The sequence below is a fragment of the Choloepus didactylus genome, chromosome 6 (genome assembly GCF_015220235.1).
Source record: "Choloepus didactylus isolate mChoDid1 chromosome 6, mChoDid1.pri, whole genome shotgun sequence".
Lineage (NCBI taxonomy): Eukaryota > Metazoa > Chordata > Mammalia > Pilosa > Megalonychidae > Choloepus > Choloepus didactylus.
This window is the reverse complement of record NC_051312.1, coordinates 110,144,500-110,163,827: the sequence shown is the minus strand read 5'-3', so window position 1 is coordinate 110,163,827 and position 19,328 is coordinate 110,144,500. Positions and strand designations below refer to the sequence as shown.

Sequence of the window (19,328 nt, the reverse complement as noted above, 5' to 3'; positions counted from 1 at the left end):
TGTACATATGAGAAAATTAAGTTACTTGCCCAAAGATGCACATATATGGCAATCGGGATTTGAACCCAGATTTGTATGATTTAAAGTTTAATGCTCCTCCTCCTAACCATTACTCTATGTCCCAGGGAATCTAGACCTGTGCTGTTCAGTATAGAAGCCACTAATCAAGTGTAACTAATTAATGTAACTAATCTGAATTGAGATGTGCTATGAAATTCACACTGTATTTTGAAAGCTTACTATAAAAAAAAATAAAACATCTTACTTTTTTTATATTTATCACATGTTGAAATAATAGTTTGGATATATTGGGTTTAATAATATATATTATTAGAATTAATTCTACTTGTTTCTTTTTATGCTTTAATGTGACTACTAGAAAAAATTAAAAATCACATATGTGGCTCACATTATATTTCTATTGGACAGCACTAATCTAGATGATTTTTGCTTGGATTCCCAGAAATGAAAGCTTTGGGCTTTCAAAGGGAAATTGCCTGGGACTTAAAACCTTATAGGCTAGATGGACACCTTCATTTACTCTTTTGAACACAGCAAAAATAGATCTTAAATTCCCTTTACAGAAAGCACTTCAGGTCACACAAGTTGAATGTCTTCTGGCAATCCTTAAGAGAACCTGGAGCATCTCATGATAAACCAATTGCAATAGGGGCATAACCAGTGATTTTGGTGGTCATACTTCGTGCTTGCCAGAGCCAAGGGAGTTCCATAAATTCCTAGAACCATTTCAGGTTGGGTGAAGATGGCATATGTACTGATTAAGAATCAAGAGCTGAACCAGAGATTTCATTTTGGTCTGGGATATAAAAGCTTCAGAGCAGCTGTTACCCCTCTGAGTCTCTTTTAAACATGATCTTCTAAAACAGTGGTGGATACCATAATAGATGCCAATGAAGTTAAATGAATGTCTTCATACCTGTAGCATAAAGATTCTAAACCCTATCTCTGCAGCAGGTTGAGGGCCAGAAAGTTCATAGACAAATGTGTAGAAGATTTACAAAAGCAAAGTCAACTTATCTAGTGTCTCATTTCACTGTGGGTCTGGGAATTATGACATGCCTGTTAAACAATGACAAAGTCACCTCTTCTTCAAGCATATTAAGTTAATCAAAATTAAATCCCTAGTGATGAAAAAAGATTTTATTAAAAAAAATCTTTGAATAAACTCTCCAAGATTAGGAAAAAGTTTTGTTTGCAAACTGAACTATTTAGCCTTCTTAAAATAAACTTGAAAGTACAGGTAATAGTCAAAAGGACGGAAGAGATTTTTCTTATGCAAGGAGTTTGATACTTTAACTTAGCATTGGTGAGTGTTGAAGGCTGAAAAAATCAAAGTAGTCTTGTCTCAGCTCCTTCTTGGAAACAGACTGTTTCTTTGGCCTGATACTTAAATGGAAAGTTTATGGAAAATCATGGATGCAACCTATTCTTGAGTAAGAGAGGGACCATGGGCTCTGTGACTTTCAGAAAGTTAGGCAGCCTCCTTCAACAGTTTACTGGGATAGATGGGGTTCTTTCCACCATTAGTGCTTATCAACTGTCCTTTGATATCACTAAATTGGGCCAGATTAAACAGAAAGCAACCTCTCACTTTTTGTCAAAACCCCTCATCAAAGATATTGATACTCTGAAACCAAGCTGTCTCTTAGCCAAAGAGCACAAAATAATTGATTTCCTAACTCTCAAGACTCTTTTTTATCACAGTGATTGATCCTATTTTATTCTAACTAAAAACCTACCACATATGATTGAATAACATGATTACTTAGTCTTGGGTGATTGGCCTACGAGGGCTGGCTCAAAAGAGAAACACCTTTGTGGACGTTTAAAAAATATAACTGAAGAAAACAGCAATTGGTTTAGCTCCCTTCCTCCGGGGTTAGTCCTGGTGTTGAGATGTTAGAGAAAACCTTCTGGGAATAGTCACAGAGGGGCTAAGTAGTCAATGGGAAACTGTTGCTGGAGAGATGAGAGTAGCTATTAAATAAATGTATGATGGATGAACAAATATGTTATGAATCCAAGGAAGACATAAACAGGTAAAAAAGAATTCATGCCTTTTTGTTGTTTTTCAAAACTTGACATTTTATTTTTCTTGAATATTTATATTAATGCTTTTTTTGTCACTATCCACACTATGGCTTTTCAAAAAAGTCTCAGCCACTTTGTGGTTCTAGCCCCAGTCTAGTAATCATCCCCTCATTCTTAGAATTCCTTTCCCCTTGTCACCTTGACTGCACCATTTGTATAGAATGAGGGCCTTGGAAAATCAACATTTCCTGTGTGCTCAATGAACAGTGCCCAAATCAGGATTAGGCAAGTAAAATCAGCTAGAGAACAGACACACTATGATCTCCGGGACCAAGGTATAGCTGTGTGCATGTCTAAAAGGTCATACTGACTCGACAGTGGAGTGAGGATCATGTGGGTTCACCTGGGTGAGGTAGGACTGTCCACAGGATCATGTGAATTATTGTAGGGCAGGCAGTGTTACACATTCATGGGCTAATGCTTTCCTGAAAATGCTCTATGTTCTAAAAGACAAGGCTATCTAGGTTTTTTTATATTCTTCTAACATATAAAGTAATTAAAGTCACTAATAAGATAGTCCTTCTGGTTTAAAATGAAAGCATCTGGCTATGTTAATATAGAAAAGGCAGATGAACTGCACCAGTATATTTAAGAGTTTTAAATTCTGAGTTGCCTCACCTGGAAAAAAAGGGGAGTTCAGAAAAGGGAAATTTAATAAAGATTTAGCTCAAGTATAAAAGTACATGTCAATATACTAAATACTAAGCAAAGATCCAAGATGTAGGATACTTAAAATACAATTCTCTTGGATCAGCACCAAAAAACTCTTTAGTTTTCTTTACAACCTGTGTCATATTTTTAAGTATAGGTAAGTTAAAATTATTTCTGATAAAAATCACAGACTCCACAGAAATCATTAAAGATATATCCAAACAACTTTCAAATGAATCTGACATTAAGGTCAGACAATTGACTTGGAAGGACATCATAATGAGAATCACTGAATTTGGTAGTAAGACTTCTGAAGTCAATTTTGTATCACTGGAATATTTTACATCTCACACAAAGGAGGCACTGGTTCTTAGAAACTTATGAAAATTATGAGAACCGTTAACACGGAGGGGAAGAATTTGTGCAGCCTTCCGCAATCTCAAAGAGGTAGTGGTAGATACTTGTCCTCCTGGCGATATCAAATGCAGTTTCTTCCAAGTTGTTTCTCAGCCCTGGCTTGATGTAGCGGTTCATCAGAAGGAGTTCTAGGGTATCTTTGCTGTCTCTGTTCCCAGCAGCAAGATGTAGGGGGGTCAGGAGGCCTTTCGTTTGGGCATTGATATCTGCATCGTGCTGAAGTAAGAAGGAGGCCACTCTGGTATTATTCCACTTGCAGGCGCTGTGCAGGGGTGTCCAGCCATCCACAGTCACTGCACGAACATCAGCCCCTTGTGCGATCAGCTCTCGGACAATATCTAAGTGTCCACTGTAAGCTGCTCGATGAAGAGGGGTGTACTCGTCTTCATCTCTAGTGTTCACATGAGCAGCCTTCTCAGAAAGTAGTCTCTGCACTGTAGTAAGCTGAGATGAAAAAGATCTTTAAAAAACCCAACTCGAACCAAAACAATTAAGCAAACAAAACTGTCTAGGAGTGCTGGGTTTAAATAAGCTAAATAAAAACTTACTTGTTAGTACATGACTTCAAAATGAAAATTATTTAAAATTTCTTCTTGTGGAGGAAAGGGCAACTGATTTAAGAATGAACAAGTTAGTGACACACATACTCTGTTGCTTTTAATTATGTGACTGTGAATATCTAACTGTACATTTATTTTCAGTCCAATTTTGGTTTATTGCACAAAAGCTTTAGTTCTAGATGAATAACATAGGTTGTAATTGTTTTTAATATTTTATATCTTCTCTGTGAAGAAAACATAGTAATTAATCTTTCTGTATTAGGTCATCACACTATTAAATTAAAAAAAAAAAAAAAAAAAAAAACAAGCCACCTGCAATGCCAGTTGCCAGGAGCAGCCCTCTTTCTTAGATATGGTAGGGACTTTATTTTTAAAGATAAAAACTGACCAAGAATGGGACTGATTAAGAAAGCAGAGCAGTCTCAACAAAATTGCAACTTCTGCAACATTAGTGATTAGCTGGTCTTGGTCCAGTAGGGACTGCCTGCTAAAATGGACAAGTATGCTATACTACACAATATATATCTGTTCCCCACTTTATAAGACACCCCCATGCAAATGGAAAACTTAACATCAGCCAACCAGAACATTTTCTCATTTCCTTCTGCTTTGCCCAATTATAAGCTCCTCCTTTCCACCTACTTAGGGGTGCTTCTACTTTCTAGATGGGATGCTGCCTGATTCTGAATTGCTCAATAAAACTGTGAGATCCTAAACTGCATTAAAAGTTTTTATCAACACCAACATACACAGTATATAAAACTTTTTTCAGGAGAATAAAACAATAATAAGGAAATCTAGGAATTAAGAGCTCAATTCCTTCTCACTAGAACCTTAGAGACATGCTTTCAGGTAGTGATTTTCAGTTTGGTCTACAGCTCATTGTGGGCTTCAAGATCCTCTTGCATTAAAAGTTACCTAAAAATGCAAGTACTTTTTAGCCATTACAATTAACTAACACAGACATGAGAGAACTTAATATACTGCAATAGAAGTGGCCAAGTGGGAAAAACAGACTTTTGATGTTAATTCTATCTTGATGACCCAGGGCAAATTAGTATTCCTGAATCTCAATTTCTTAATCTGTAAAAGGGAGGAATAATTTCTATCTTGCAGGTGTATAGGAGGATTAAATCAGATAATGTAGTAAAGCTCCTAGTATAGTGATACTTAATAAATGTTAATTCCCATCCTCACTTTCCTAAATGATAATGTCTCTAGGATGACTCTAATGATGTAATATAAATGATTTAAAAATATAGATGATTGCTTGATATCTTTATAGGTAATTACCCTTAAATCCCCAAATAATACCTAGTATGGGACTTGTAGTTTAATCTGTGCTTTCATGTACTTTGTTTCATTTGATCCTTACAACCCTGTACAAAGAGATACTACAATGTCCATTTTTACAGATAAGAAAATAAGAAGTTCAGAGATGGTATGATCTGCCCAAAGTTACAACCAAACAGAGGTGCAGGGTAGGTCTTCTAACTCCAAACCCAATACTTTTGCCACTCTATTTTGGTTTCCCCTTTAATTTTTTTTACCCGATTTCTTTCAGCAGCCCAAAGAAGCAATTTGCTTGGATCTTTTTCCATTTTCTTTTCTTGTAACTGATACCACTCTTCGGTTTTTTCATCTTGCTCCTCGTCTTCATCAGAATTGCCTACCCAGAGACTTTGGGTACCAGTGGGAATAAGGTGTCCATGTGTTTCCAACAATTCAAGTTGGTTAAAATGTTCAGAGAAGTCCAGGGAATTTTCTGGGTCTGGTTTTTTATCATCCTTTACTTTCTCTTTTTCCATTTTTACTGCTCTTCTAAATATAAAGCATTTCAAATGCCAGGGTATAAATAATCTTTCCAGAGATTAATTATGTCTGGTTTATTTTATTCATCAGGGTCTGAAAACACAAACACAAAAATTGTTAGTAAAACAGTAAGTGAGGCTGTCTCAAGAGAATAGATAACGTGCAAATAAACCCTGTCTAAACTTTTCAGTGTCTTTCTCATGACTGCTACCCTTTACTTTCACTAAATATTGGAAATAACAGATTTCAGTTATCTATGATCTTTAAGGGTCTAAAACTTCCTGCCTTTTTTCCTTCCTTTTACTAAGTCAATGGTTATAATTTCATTATTTTGAATCTATTGGTTTAGGTATTATTGTATTATACTAAGAGTGATAAACGCTTGAAGTGTTTAAAGTATAACTAATACGATAAAGACAGGCACAGTCAAGGTTTTTGTAAACCTGATATACAGATAATATGAGCAGAATCAAAAACTTCTAGTTCCTAAAAAACTACTTCAAATAATCAGGGATTCTTAGAGATGGAATAGCCTCCAAAGGGCACCTGTTCCAATCTCTTATTAATGCAGATATCTTTATTATAACATCCATAATAATTATCCCATTACTATTTTAATAATTTTGGGCCTGGGAAAATTCACTGCTTTAAAAAATACTCCTATTCATTGGCAGACAATTATAGTTCTTAGTTGTCTCTTTCTTGTTTTGAACTTAATTTTGGCTGTCCATCCCTCATTCAACAAATGGCATTAAAATGCCTGGCATGTGCCAACTTTTCTGGGCATGAGGATTCAATTAGAAACAAGACCCTTGTCTTGACCTTAAGCTTACTGTGTATTGGGGATGACTGGCAGACAGAATGATAAGTGCTGTGGTAGGACTGTTTCAGATACTATAATATATGGGAGTTGGGGGAGAAGGTCATAAATAATCCAGTCATAAATGATCACAGAAAACTTCCTGAAGGAAGTGATGTTTTTCCTGCTGGGCTGCCATATTAATTTATAAAGCAATATCAGACTAAAGAATTTCACAGCATATTAAATAAAACTTAACCAATAAAAGAAAATAACAAATATTTTAAAAATACCTTCACTAAGACTGTTTCTTCAGACTCACAACTATATTTGTTGAAATCTTACCAGTCTTTCAAGGTTCTGTTTTTTTTGATTCTCCCAATTAGATCTTTCTCAGCATTCTATTTTGTGTGCGCGCTACATATTGTCTTCTTTATTCCACCACTTCTTGTTTTAGGCCCTTAAAAGATTATAGGCTTAAAGAAAGGGACTATATTTAACTATATTTATGTCCTGCTTGTATATAATAGGTGTTAAGGAATATTTGTAGAATTGAATTTAATTAAAGCCCTATCACTTGATTTTGCCTGGAATGGATTCTAAGATTCCTGAGTTAGTTATGTCCCCTAAGATACTCATTTCTTTCTATCTAATTTCATGACTTTAGTAGTACACAATCCTGATGTGTATTAGATTTCATTGCCAGTGGCAAAAGCACTAAACTCAAGTTTAAATCTATCACTCATGAGTAGTAACTTCTCTGGACCTGTTAACTTCATTCATAACATGGAAGGATTGGACTAAAGGATTTTCAAAGCTTGTCCAGATTTTCAGAGATTGAAACAGCTGCCTTTTAGAGGCTATTCCATCTCTAAGAGTCCCTGATTCTTCTAAGTAGTTTTAGGAACTAAAAGTTTTTGAGAGACCCTATCAGAACTGCTTTATGTTTTATAAGTTCTTTTGGAGTTCCCATTGTTTCCTTCAAGTCTCAAACTATTCCCTGAACTTTACAGTGCAAAAGTGATCCTACATCAATTCATTAAACACTTAACAGATACAAATAATGTCAAGTTTGCTTGTTAATTTCATCACCTATAGTTATTGCACAGATATCTTCCCTTCCCTCCCCCATATACCTCTCCTTCATATAAAAACGTTTTATAAATTCTGAATTTAATGCCCAAGATACACCAAATTAACATATAAAATTTTCTTGGTAGATTTAAATTAAAAGGTCAAATTTAAGTGCATCTCCCTGAATCAGTGTTTAAAATATCTATCAAGATTCTTGCTGGATGATATTCCACCAGATCAGATAGGGTTTGTTTCTTAATTTAAAGCACACAGTCCATTTTGAAAGCGATCTAAATTATGCCAGCTCCTCACAGACAACTGTGTGGCAGGTGGGGGGCTACAAAACCTATTTTCCAGATACAGGCGCTGTGGTTCAGATAAGTTAAAACAACTTTGCCCTAGATCAAGGGTCCTTCGATAGAACCGGAAGACCAAATCTTCTAATTCAAAAGTTCCACATTATTTTTTACTGCATCATTTGTTAGTCCTCTCGGCACAAAGCAATACAGATGTGCTGAACCCAGGGATTCAGAAGCGACAGCAAGGGAAAGAAAGGAATAAAGATCTGTACACTAGAGGGCTCGAATGCTCTACCTCTGGCGAGCGGGGATAGGGGTGAGGGAGAGGGGGTTGCGGTCACTTCACAGACCCGGGAGTAGCGCCTGCGGCCTTCAAAACAGCTACGAGGGGGAGGAGAAGTCGCTCCATCCTTACTTAGGACCAGGACACGGTCCGATCTGCAAGGCTCGGTCGGCGCTGACAGGTGACCCGCTCCTTTGGGCCCGGAAGTGTGTAGGTGGCGCGAGACGACCAGAACCCACGGTCAGGGATGGAAAAGAGCGACCCACCTTAGCGAAAGGAAATCACCGCCGCGAATCTCGCTTCCGGAGTTTGTCCCCTCGCTGCTCGCGATTGGCTCCTGCGCGAGGGCGGTGCCTCGGGGTTACTTTCCCCGCCTTCTCACTGCACTCGGCAGCCAATGAAAGCTGAAGAGACCTTGAGTCTTCTTACGTTATCAATAAGGTATCGCGAGAGAAAGAGCTGCGTTTCTCTCCCGCCTAATTCAGCTTTGTGGTCAAGCCAGGTTCTCAGACGCAAGCTGGAGGTGTTCTCCTCGCCTTTCGTCTCACGAATGCCACTCGTTCTTCCCGGTAAAAGATAGCCTCATAACTCGAGAGGTGGCGCGTTGAGAAGGCCCAGGTGTGGGGTAGTTTAGGACTCGTACCTGCCTCCAGCTATGCGAGTTCCCAGGGGGGAAGCTCGGAGTGGTTTGAATCGTCTGTGGGGGGCACCGAACAGGGTCTGTTGGGGAGGGGTCCTGGAGCTCCGTGATTCTGGCGTCCAAGAGCCGAGTCCCATGGTGTGGGCATACTGAAACTTGGAATCCGGAAGGAACCGTGGGCTCAGGACGTGCGAGGGGTTGTTTCGCGGTGGCAGCCACTCCTCCCCAAATATGTTGGCTTTTTCAGTAGCCCTGCTGGTACCTGCGGGTGTTCATCGTGGACCGCATATTTGATCCTGTGGTTTATTTACACTAGGTTTAAACGTGGTCTCTTCTATTTCCACTCATTCCTTTCAAAAGTCTTGTGTTTGAGCAGGAAGTAGGGGGTTCCCTTCATGCCCTAGAGCAGCCTATCCATGCAACTTAGGAAAAATTTGCACATACAGAGTTGTTAGTGTTTTAAATCAGAACCACGGGTATGTGACGCTGTCTGTATGTTTCCCATTAAGGGCATAGAAAAAAAAATACGAAATGAATTTAATCGTTGATAGTGAAACTGGAATGGCACTGAAGATGTTATTTTCTATTCTTAGTGTATTAAAATATAAAAGTGTAATATGTGTTTAGATGAAAATGAGACTACTTCAAAATAGCCAGTCTGCTTCTTTAAGAAATCTTTACCTTGTGCAACCTAAATCATGCTGGTTAAATATGTGCAGCCTTTAAAAATGTGTTTTATAATAATATAATTTTGTCTTTAGAATTTGGAGAATTGGCAATCAAGTGAATTTCCTGGCATATTTGATCACAGGACCCACAGGTGCTTGGAGAGGGAACCTTGCCCCAGAAGAGCTGGACTGAACATAAAAATGAGTCCTGCAGATGCACTGTAAGCGCCTCTATCTTCTAGACTCCGTTGCTTAGGGTTTCTAAAGCCCATCAACTATCACCACCATAAAAGAAAACTTTAACAAATTAGTAAATAAAGAGCTTGCTTATGAAAAGAAGTTTTAGTCATCAAAAAAGAATACTTGGAATGTTTAAAAATCCATACTATATTTATTACTAAGATAATATGCAATTATTGATTGGGGTCTTGTAGTAATTTGTTATATGTTATAGCTTATAAGTTTATGCTTTTAGGTTTCCTTTTACTTTTGAACAGTGCTAAATTTAAATTAAATTGTAAACAACTCTGGTAATTTGACCAAACTTATTAATGCAAAACTAACTTTGTTTAGAGAGTAGAGACAAGTGTTCTTAGGGGCCTGAATGTCAGTTACTAGCATATTAGTATAAACCCACATATAAAGTTAGAGGACGGGCTTTTAAAATTAACAAGTTAACGCTGAGTTTCCTGGAATAATGCAAAATCAGGTAGAGATGGGGCTCAAGTCCTCTTGGGTTTTTGCTGTGGAACAGATAGGAAAACAGCCTTTTCAGGTCCAGGTTGTATTTGAATGTATAAAACTGGCTATAATGAGGTTATAAATGTTTGAAGCAATTTCAGAATCTTTTTAAAACGTATGTACATTTGTTCTATATTGAGTTAGCGATAGGAAAATTATGTGACATTAAAGACTGGTTGAATATTACAAAGTTTTAGACCAAATTTAAGGCTAGGAAAATGATTTTACTCCATAACTGCCACAGTATATCTTATAAATTAGGTCACAATTTGCTGAGCATCCTTTTCATGAATTGTGTTCAAACATTTCTTCTTTTTTAATATAGTGATGATGAAAATACATTTAAAATCTTAGTTGCAACAGATATTCATCTTGGATTTATGGAGAAAGATGCTGTAAGAGGAAATGATACATTTGTAACACTTGATGAAATTTTCAAACTTGCCCAGGAAAATGAGGTAAGTTTGGGTTGCATTTTTGTTGTTTCTACTATATTCCGTTAGTCAACAGGCTCTTTTCCCTTCTAAAGTTAGTGGTTTGTTTTATAGGCTTATGTGCTTACATTGTCACTTAAATGTCATTATACTAAAAGCCAAAAGCAGTTATTGTGCCCTTAATTCAAGTAGGAGTTATTTTGTAAAAGGAGCTACTTTTGTAAAAAAAAAAAAAAAAAAAAAATACTGTGGCAGCTTCTGTTTGAGATATAGGTGATGACTATCATAGTTTCTGCTCTCAAAAAATGTATTGTTAGCCAGCCTGCAAGCTAAGATAATTGTCCAGAAACCTCTGATGCAAGGTCTTACATGATAAGAGCCATAAGAAAATTATAAACAGCATTTCCTGGGTAGGAAGGAGAGATCACATTCAGATGAGGATGGCAAGATGAGCTTAATGAAGGAGGTGGCATTTAACTTGGGCTTTGAAGAATAGGTAGGCTTTTGATGAGTGAAGAACATTGAGATTGTATATTCCAGGTAGAGCAGGAGTTAGGGCCCAGAGATGAGACGAAATGGTATGGTAAGGCAACAGCAAGTCAGTCTGGCTCACTAGTAGGCCACATATTAAAAAGCATGCAGAAACAGGTTCGAACTGCATCTTCCAATGCCAGATTGAGGAGTTTGTCTCCATTCAGTAGAGTCTCTGGCAGCAGGGTATGTCATGATTTGGAAAGCAGTTTGAGGCTTTTTAAAATGGTGGTATTGGGGATGGAAAAGGGAAGTGAATGCAACACATGTTGCAAAGGATTTACATACTTTATTTAGTTGTAGAGGATGGGGAAGAGACAAAAGAGGATGAGTATGACTGAGGTATGTTAGGACCTGGTGGATGGTGGTACCAGTAAGAGAAATAGGCAAATTCTTTATCTGGGAAGGTAATGAATTCTGATTTAGGCCTATTGAATTGGAGATTCTAGTAGGACATTCAGGGAGACATTTCTGCAGGCTGTTGAAATGTCTGTCTAGAGCCCAGGAGAGAGTAGAGAAAAAAACATAAATGCTGGTGACTTGCAAATCAATATCTCCAGCCTTGACTTTTCCTTGGAGTTCTAAGTTTGTATCCAATTGCCTAGATGTTATCTCCCTTTGGCTGTCTAATAGGCATCTTTTTGTTTGTTTGTTTGTTTGTTTGTTTTTTATTAAATTCAGTTTTATTGAAATACATTCACACACCATACAATCATACATGATATACAATCCACTGTCCACAGTATGATAACGTGGTTATGCGTTCATCACCACAATCTATCTCTGAACATTTTCCTTACATCAGAAAGAACCAGAACAAGAATGAAAAATAAAAGTGAAAAAAGAACACCCAAATCATCCCCCCATCCCACCCCATTTGTCCTTTAGTTTTTATCCCCATTCCTCCACTCATCCATACATAATAGGCATCTTAATTGTTCTAAGCAGAACTTGAGAATCATTTAAATTTTTATCTCTCATTTTTAACTCCCTCCCTCTCCATCTCCCATATTCCCCCCACCCCAAATATTCAACTTATATGTGAGCCCTGTTGGTTCTACTTCCAGAATATATATCTGGAACCTCTCCACTAGTTTATCTTAATGCTTATAAACTTAGCCCAAAACTTTGATTATATTTTGCCTGGACTGCAGCATCTCCCATTGGTCTTTTTGCTTCCATTCTTTTCCCCTGCATCTCTATTCAGCATAGCAACCACAGTGAACTTTTTAAATCGTGAATCAGCTCATGTCATTCTGCTGCTTAAAATCTTTCAAATGACCTTCCATTGAATCTAAAATAAATTTTCAAACTGCAAAGTTCATCTGGATGTGGTGCCTGCCAGGAGGCATCATGTAGGACTCGCTCCCTTGTTTCTGGTGCTTCATCCTTGCTGGCCTGTTCTACTCTGGGTCCTTTTCCGTCTGCTTGGAACACTTGACCTTGGCATGGTTTACTTCTCTGTTTGCAGTTCAAGTTTTGCCCTTTTGAAGAAGTCTCCTCTGATACCTTCAAGCACTCTTTATTACATTACTCCGTGTTTTTTGTTTTTAATAGCTGCTATCACCATATGAAATAATTTATTATCTGTCTTCCTCTCTAGAAAGTAAACTCCATGGGAGTGAAAAACCTTTTCTGCTTATTTATGTTATATTCCTAGTCCCTTGAATGGATCTACCAAGCGATAGAGACCCTTGTAATTGAATGAGGAAATGGCTAGTATTGTCTTCTCTTAAAATAGATTCCTCTTTCCCTAAGGGCAGAGAAACCTGCAGTTAAAGGAGGTCTGTTTCTTGCCAGAGAATCCTGTCTGTGATCTTTCTCTTTTAATTCTTAGGCCCTACACATTTATTCCCCTAGATTGAACCTGAATGTTCTTCCCTTTCCTCTGTCCTCTCCTTCCTTTTTGTTAACTTCCTGCTTCCCTTCATCTTAAACTCCCCCCCCACCCTGCATTCTGAGACTTCCAGCTGCATATTATATTTACTCTTTCCCTTAATTTGTACCTGGTATTTCTTATAGAAACAAGTCTAAATTCTTCCTGAGTTTTTAAGTCCTCTATAACATGGGCCCAACCTACCTTATTTTATTCCCTAGTTGCTGCAGTCTTTTTTTTTTTTTAACTTTTAATTTTAAAATAATTTCAGACTTACAGAAAAGTTGCAAGAATAGTACAAAGAATTCCTTACTCTTTATCCAGATTCTCTAACAATTTACCACATTTGCTTTATCCTTCTGTCTCTCTTTATATATTTTTCCGAACCATTTGAGAGTATATTACATATATAACCACAGTACATTTATCAAAACCAGGAAATAAATATTGATTCAATATGATTATATAATTTTAAGATGTTGCCAAATGACCCTGTAATGTCTGTTATAGCAATTTGGATGCAAAGTGGTGGTGTCCAGGATCCAGTCCGCAATTACCTATTGCATTTAATTGCCATGACTCTTTATTCTCCTTTAATCTGTCTTCCTTTGTCTTGTACAACCCTGATATTTTTGAAGAGTAGAGGCTAGATATTTTGGCATGAGTTTTGAGCATGTCTGATATTTCCTTATTGTTAGATTTAGGTTCTGTACTTTTGGCAGGAGTACCAGAGAAGCAAGTTGTATCCTTCTGAGTGTTCCCTGGAGTCACAAGCCAGTATTTCTTTTCTTTCTTTCTTTTTTTTTTTTTTTATAAACTTAAAAAAAAAATAATTTCAAACTTACAGGACAGTTGCAAAATTAATACAAAACCCATACAGAGAACTCCAACATACCCCCTGTCCAGATACCCAGAGCTATCAACTTTTAAAATTTTGCCTCATTTGCCCTTCTCTCCTACCTTCTTTCCTTCCTTCCTCCCTTTCTTCCTTCTTTCTATCTGTCAATCCATCCTGCAGCCAGTTTTTTTTAATATTTTTAATTTTCTTTGTTGATTTTGTTTTGGTTCTTACATGCCTTTGATTATGGTTGTTTTCTTTCCTGATTCAAATCCTGTTCATTTTTGAAGGCCTAGCTTAAATCCCGTACTTTTTTATTAACTGATAATTAAGAACTTTAATTTCTTTAGGTGGATTTGTACACTTTTTGAAAGTGGGAGTATGTCAGGCTTTTTTTTTTTTTTTTGGTATTTCTTTCCTAGAATGTTATTCCTTGAAATCTTATTTATCCTTCATAGTACAGTGCCAGTGTGTTCACGTTGATGCAGCTTTTGCAGACTCTCTCCTCCGACTCATTGCCTCCCCTCACTTAGAATTAATTGTAATGTCATCTCTGATCCTGGTTTGTTTACATCCATTTTATTTCATGTCAGAGTCTGACTATGTTTAGCTGCCTTAACAGTTTGTCTCTTCCAATAGACATTGAACGCACTTAGGAAAGGGATTTCATTTTATTCATCATTGTATCCTAGGATCCATTACTGGGCAACACACATTGTCGGTATTTAATGAGGGTGGGGACATCTTCTATTTTGTGTTTTGCTATTTCCTTAGGTACCAGAGCCTGTGGGTATTCAATAATTGTTGAATGAATTGAGTGAATAATCAGATTGAATTGGTTATCTCTTTCATAGGCTATATTAAAGTGCTAAGTTTATGCTTGATTTGAATAATAAAAAAGAAATACGATCTTCTTGGGTAGCATGAGTGAGGGACTTGGTGTAGCAATTTGAAGATAGCTTTTTTGAGGGTAGCTCAGGAACCCAAGTTGGAGTCAAGTTAATCACAGCATTGGCAGGCCCTTTGAATAAATAAAAAATAAAATTTTAGATCTCCATGGGTAACTAGGTCTTTTATGAGGTTCTTGTTTTTTTCCTTACTTTTTCATCTAAAATTTAAAAATTTTAGCTATAAAACACGCTAATTATTGCACCATTTTCTGTTGCTTAGGTGGATTTTATTTTATTAGGTGGTGATCTTTTTCATGAAAATAAGCCGTCAAGAAAAACATTACATACCTGCCTGGAGTTACTAAGAAAATATTGCATGGGTGATCGTCCTATACAGTTTGAAATTATCAGTGATCAGTCTGTCAACTTTGGTTTTAGTAAGTAAGTATGTTTATATGCTTGAATGAATGTTTACTTGTCTTTAATATTTTCTGAACAAGACACATAAACATACCAATAATTAGCCATTCCACCTTCAGTGTAAGGTATTTTCATATTAAATATAGTTCTTTGAATTTACTGTTCATTATTATTGTATTAATCTGCATTTCCTTGCTTAATAGTGGGACTGAATTTTTACTGGTCATTTTGGTATCCTCTTCTGTTCTTACTGTTTGCCCATTAAAAAAAATTGTGTCTTTTTATCTTCTTCTAACTAATTTGTAGAAATTATTTTTATTTCTTAGGCATTAAACCTTTGTCAAGCATATATTCAATTAGTGGCTTGTCTTTTGATTTTATTTATGGGGTCCTTTGTTAACAGAAATATCAAATTTTTAAATAATCAAATGTATCACTCTTTTTCTTTAAGTTTTATGCTTTTGGAGTTATATAAGAAATCCATCTAGAACATAGTATCATTGTTTTATAATTACATATTGGATATGGTTATTGATTCTTTGTGGATGGTGGGATAGAAAACAAAAATATTCAAGTAGATAACAGGCAAACTCTTTGTTACTTCCAGTTCCAAATGAGAGAAGGCTGCCACACAGGACCTCACAGGGATTTTACCTGGGGAAAGGGTACCAGCAAGCTAGAACTGTAGAAAGTGGTTATGGCAAGTGGGGTATGTAATTAGGCTTCATGGGCTTTTGGGGTTGGGTATTTTGAATAATTCCACAAACTCTATGGAGAAGGGGATGTCTTAAGATGTTTGATATCTGGGGCTTCTGGCAGTTTGGTGTGTGTTTTGTAGCCCAGGATTGTTAGAACTCTATTAGGAAGGTGTGGGCTAAGCAAAACGCCTGCAAGGGGGAATTGAGAGTTTATAGCCATACCCTCAAAACAGTGTGAAGACAGCACTCACAAAATACATTTTAGTCATAAAGATACTTTCATGTTTTTTTCCTAAACAGTGTTTTATTAATCTTCTGTGGTCTGTAATATTCTTGGTCTTTTGTTGTCTTTCATGACTTCGATATTTTTAAGAACAAATGGTTAGGTATTTTGTAGAATATCCCTCAACTTGGGTTTTTCTGATGTTTTCTCATGATTAGACTCAAATTATGGGTTTGGGGAAGAACACCACAGAGTTAAAGGGCCCTAGTCTAGCATCATATCAAGGGGAGTACATGATATCAACCTGACTTATCACTGGTGATGTTAACTTTGATCCTTTGGTTGGAGTGGGGTCTGCCAGGTTTCTCCGCTGCAAAGTTACTGTTTTTCTCTTCCCATATTCTACTTGTTAGAAATGAGTTACTAAGTCCAGCCCACCCAAGGGAAAGAGAATTAAGCTCTACTTCTGGAGGGAGGAGTATCAAAGTATTTGTAGACATATGTTACATACCACCACAGTAAATAATAAATATTTTGAGGGGTATATTTTGTGGCTGTGGCCTGTTTCTCCTTAAAATTTCCTCACTAATATTAGAATTTATCGGTGGATCTTGCCTGCAGCACTTACTACTGTAGTGTTCTGATGGCGAATTTCTATTTCCTGCATTCTTTCTACATTTATGAATTGGAATTCTTCTGTAAGGAAAATTTGTCCCTTCTCCCCGTTTATTTATTTATTCCATTTAAATCCATAGGAATTTATTAAATTGTTTATATCACTTGGAACTCATTGTACGCTTTGGGTTATAATCCAGTATTATCCTAATTTATTGTGTGCTAAAATTGCTCCAGTTTTAGCTGCTAGGCACTCTTTCAGATAGGCTTCTGTGTTTCTTTGACATACCCCATCTTTTTTTTTTTTTTTTTTTTTTTTCCTGGTTTGCCAGTACGAGGTGCTTCAAGTTAATTTTGTATTTTCCCTTCCCTGCTTTTAGACTCACATGTTTCTTCAAGGAGCTCTGGTTCCTTTTGGAGAATCTGGATACTAGGTGTACTGCTAGGTTGCTGCCGGGTTGTCACTGATCCTAGGCTCTTGGTCAGGACAGAGCTAGGGAATATATGTATGTATACTAATCCATTGTCTTAGTTTCCTAGCTGCTAAAACAAATACCATGGCATGGGATGACTTAACAACAGCAAGGTATTGGCTCATGGTTTTGAGGCTAGGAGAAGTTTAAAACCCAGGCACCAGCAAGGTGACACTTTTTTCCTAAAAACTGTGCTGTTCTGGGGCTGGCTGTGGGTAGTCCTCGGATCCTTGGTCTTTCTGTCACATGGCATTGCACGTCATGGCATCTTTCTCTTCTGGGTTCTGTTGACTTCCACCTTCTTCCCATGGTTTCTCTGTGTCCAATTTCCTTTGTTTGCAAAGACTTCAGCCATACTGGACTAAGGCCCATCCTTAATCAGTTTGGGCTCACCTTAACCTCTTCAAAGGTCTTATTATTAATGGGTTCACCCCCAAAGGACCTGCCTTTTGTGGGGGACATGATTCAGTCCTCAATACCCATGAATATGGACATGTCCATATTTATTTCTTATATATCTATTTATATTTTTTTAAGAAAGTTTATACTGGAAGGTAAATTTTTTGAGATTTTGCTTGTAAAAAAAGGTTTTATTTTTACCATTCCTCTTTATTGATACTTTGACTGAATATAAAATTGGGTTTTACATGATTCCTATAATTTTTAACATACATTTTTGTTTTTAAGAATTCTGATCAGTCTCTACCCATCTTTTGTTTCAATCTAAAACTTGAAACATTTTAACTTTACTCTTTTTCCATCTTTCATCTTAGTTTCATCTGATTTTAAACTGCTGTCCCCAACCAATATACATGTTAATATTTGAAATTTGCTTAGAGTAGTGACTGGCATAAAGAAAACACTCAGGTAGCTATTAGTTTTCTCATTGTTCTTGGCATTTCGGTTTTACTGTGATGTATTTAGCTGTGGATTTAGTTCTGTTTATCTTCCTTGGGCTTCATCATGCTTTTCAATCTGAGAATTAGTTTTTGCAACAATTCTGGAAAATAGTTATCCATTATGTTTTCAAACATTGTTTGCCATTTTTTCTCTTTTTCTCCTCTGAATGTTCTTTATATCTCTTACCCTCTCTTTTATATTGAACATACTTTATCTCTTTGTGCAGCATTCTGGATAATTTCCCTTCCTGTTAACTAGTTCAAATAGAAAAAATGGATGAACAAAAACAGGAAGACTCTGAAATATAAGACTACTGAGTGGTGGCTTGCCTAATTAGATATTACAGTTTATTACAATGCTACAATAATTAAAATGTGGTAAAGCTTATGAATCAATAGGTAGATACATGGAAGACAATAGAAATGCCAGAAATTCAGTTTCAAATACATGTATGAATTTAATATTTGATGAAGATGGCATCTCACCTCTGGGGAAAAATATGAATTATTCAGTAATAGTACCAGAAGAAACTGTTAGATATTTTACAAAATAATCTAGACCTGGAAAAGGTTTCTAAGAATGACCCAAAGCCCAGAATCCATAAAAGAAAAGATGGATATGTTTGTCTACATAAAGATAAATTTCTGCATGGCAAAAACCACCTGAATAAGAGTCAGAAGAGAGTTCAACAGCAAGAATATTTGCAACTCATTGCAAATGAAGGCCTAATTTCCCTAGAAAAAATATATAGTTCTTTTCAGTTACAACTAATAAAAAACCCAAAACCACAAGTTAGTAGAAAAATGATTAAAGAATATGGACATATTTTACAAAAAAGGAAATAAAATGCCTCAAACATATTAAAAGAAGTTCTACCTCCATAAGAAATATACAAAATGAAGCCATTTTTCTCCTGTCAGGTTGGCATAGATCAGTGATTCTCAGTCCTGGGTGTACATTATAATTACTCAGGGATCTTAAAAGATACTGGTGCCCAGTCTCCACTCTATGCCAATTAACTTAGAATTTCTGGGTGTATGGCCTGGTATTGGTATTTTTTGAAAGATCCTCCACAAATTATAACATGCAGCCAGGGTTGAGAGAACTGGCATAGAATTAAATGCTTGATGACATACTGTATTGGTGAGGGTAGGGGAAACTGTCCCTCTATACGTTGCTGTTGTATACTTGTGCAACCTCTGTGGAGGGCGATTTTAGCAGTAGTTATCAAAATTAGAAATGCATGTACCCTTGACATAAAAATTCCTTTCTACATATTTTTCATACAAATGTATTCTCACAATGGCAAGATACTCAGTGTAGCATTATTTATAAAGTAAAAGACAGGAAATACTCTAAATGTCCTTTAATAGG

General features: G+C 36.5%; 2 protein-coding genes across 6 annotated transcripts in view; one reads left to right on the top strand and one right to left on the bottom strand.

Annotated features, from left to right (window-relative positions):
- Positions 1-2,083: 2,083 nt before the first annotated feature.
- ANKRD49 (ankyrin repeat domain 49) lies at positions 2,084-8,398 on the bottom strand. Of its 3 annotated transcripts, none has more exons than XM_037838501.1 (3): positions 8,274-8,398; positions 5,291-5,645; positions 2,084-3,624 (listed from the first exon to the last, which is right to left on the bottom strand). In XM_037838501.1, exons 2-3 carry the CDS (start codon positions 5,546-5,548, stop codon positions 3,163-3,165), a joined length of 720 nt encoding a protein of 239 aa, XP_037694429.1. In that variant the 5' UTR covers positions 5,549-5,645; positions 8,274-8,398; the 3' UTR covers positions 2,084-3,162. The 3 variants fall into 3 exon arrangements, with proteins under 3 accessions (XP_037694429.1, XP_037694430.1, XP_037694431.1); XM_037838502.1 differs by having other exon boundaries at positions 8,140-8,274; XM_037838503.1 differs by lacking the exon at positions 8,274-8,398 and adding an exon at positions 8,075-8,249.
- A 74-nt stretch (positions 8,399-8,472) lies between these two features.
- Positions 8,473-19,328, top strand: part of MRE11 (MRE11 homolog, double strand break repair nuclease) — a 77,226-nt gene continuing 66,370 nt past the window's right edge. For 2 of the 3 annotated variants that reach the window (XM_037841142.1, XM_037841140.1), the window contains exons 1-4: positions 8,473-8,576; positions 9,409-9,536; positions 10,382-10,514; positions 14,906-15,066. In XM_037841142.1, the coding sequence (XP_037697070.1) occupies positions 9,517-9,536; positions 10,382-10,514; positions 14,906-15,066 (314 nt within the window). In that variant the 5' untranslated portion in view covers positions 8,473-8,576; positions 9,409-9,516. Of the gene's footprint in view, positions 8,577-9,408; positions 9,537-10,381; positions 10,515-14,905; positions 15,067-19,328 lie in introns of those variants that run through there. The other variant, XM_037841141.1, reaches the window with a different exon arrangement.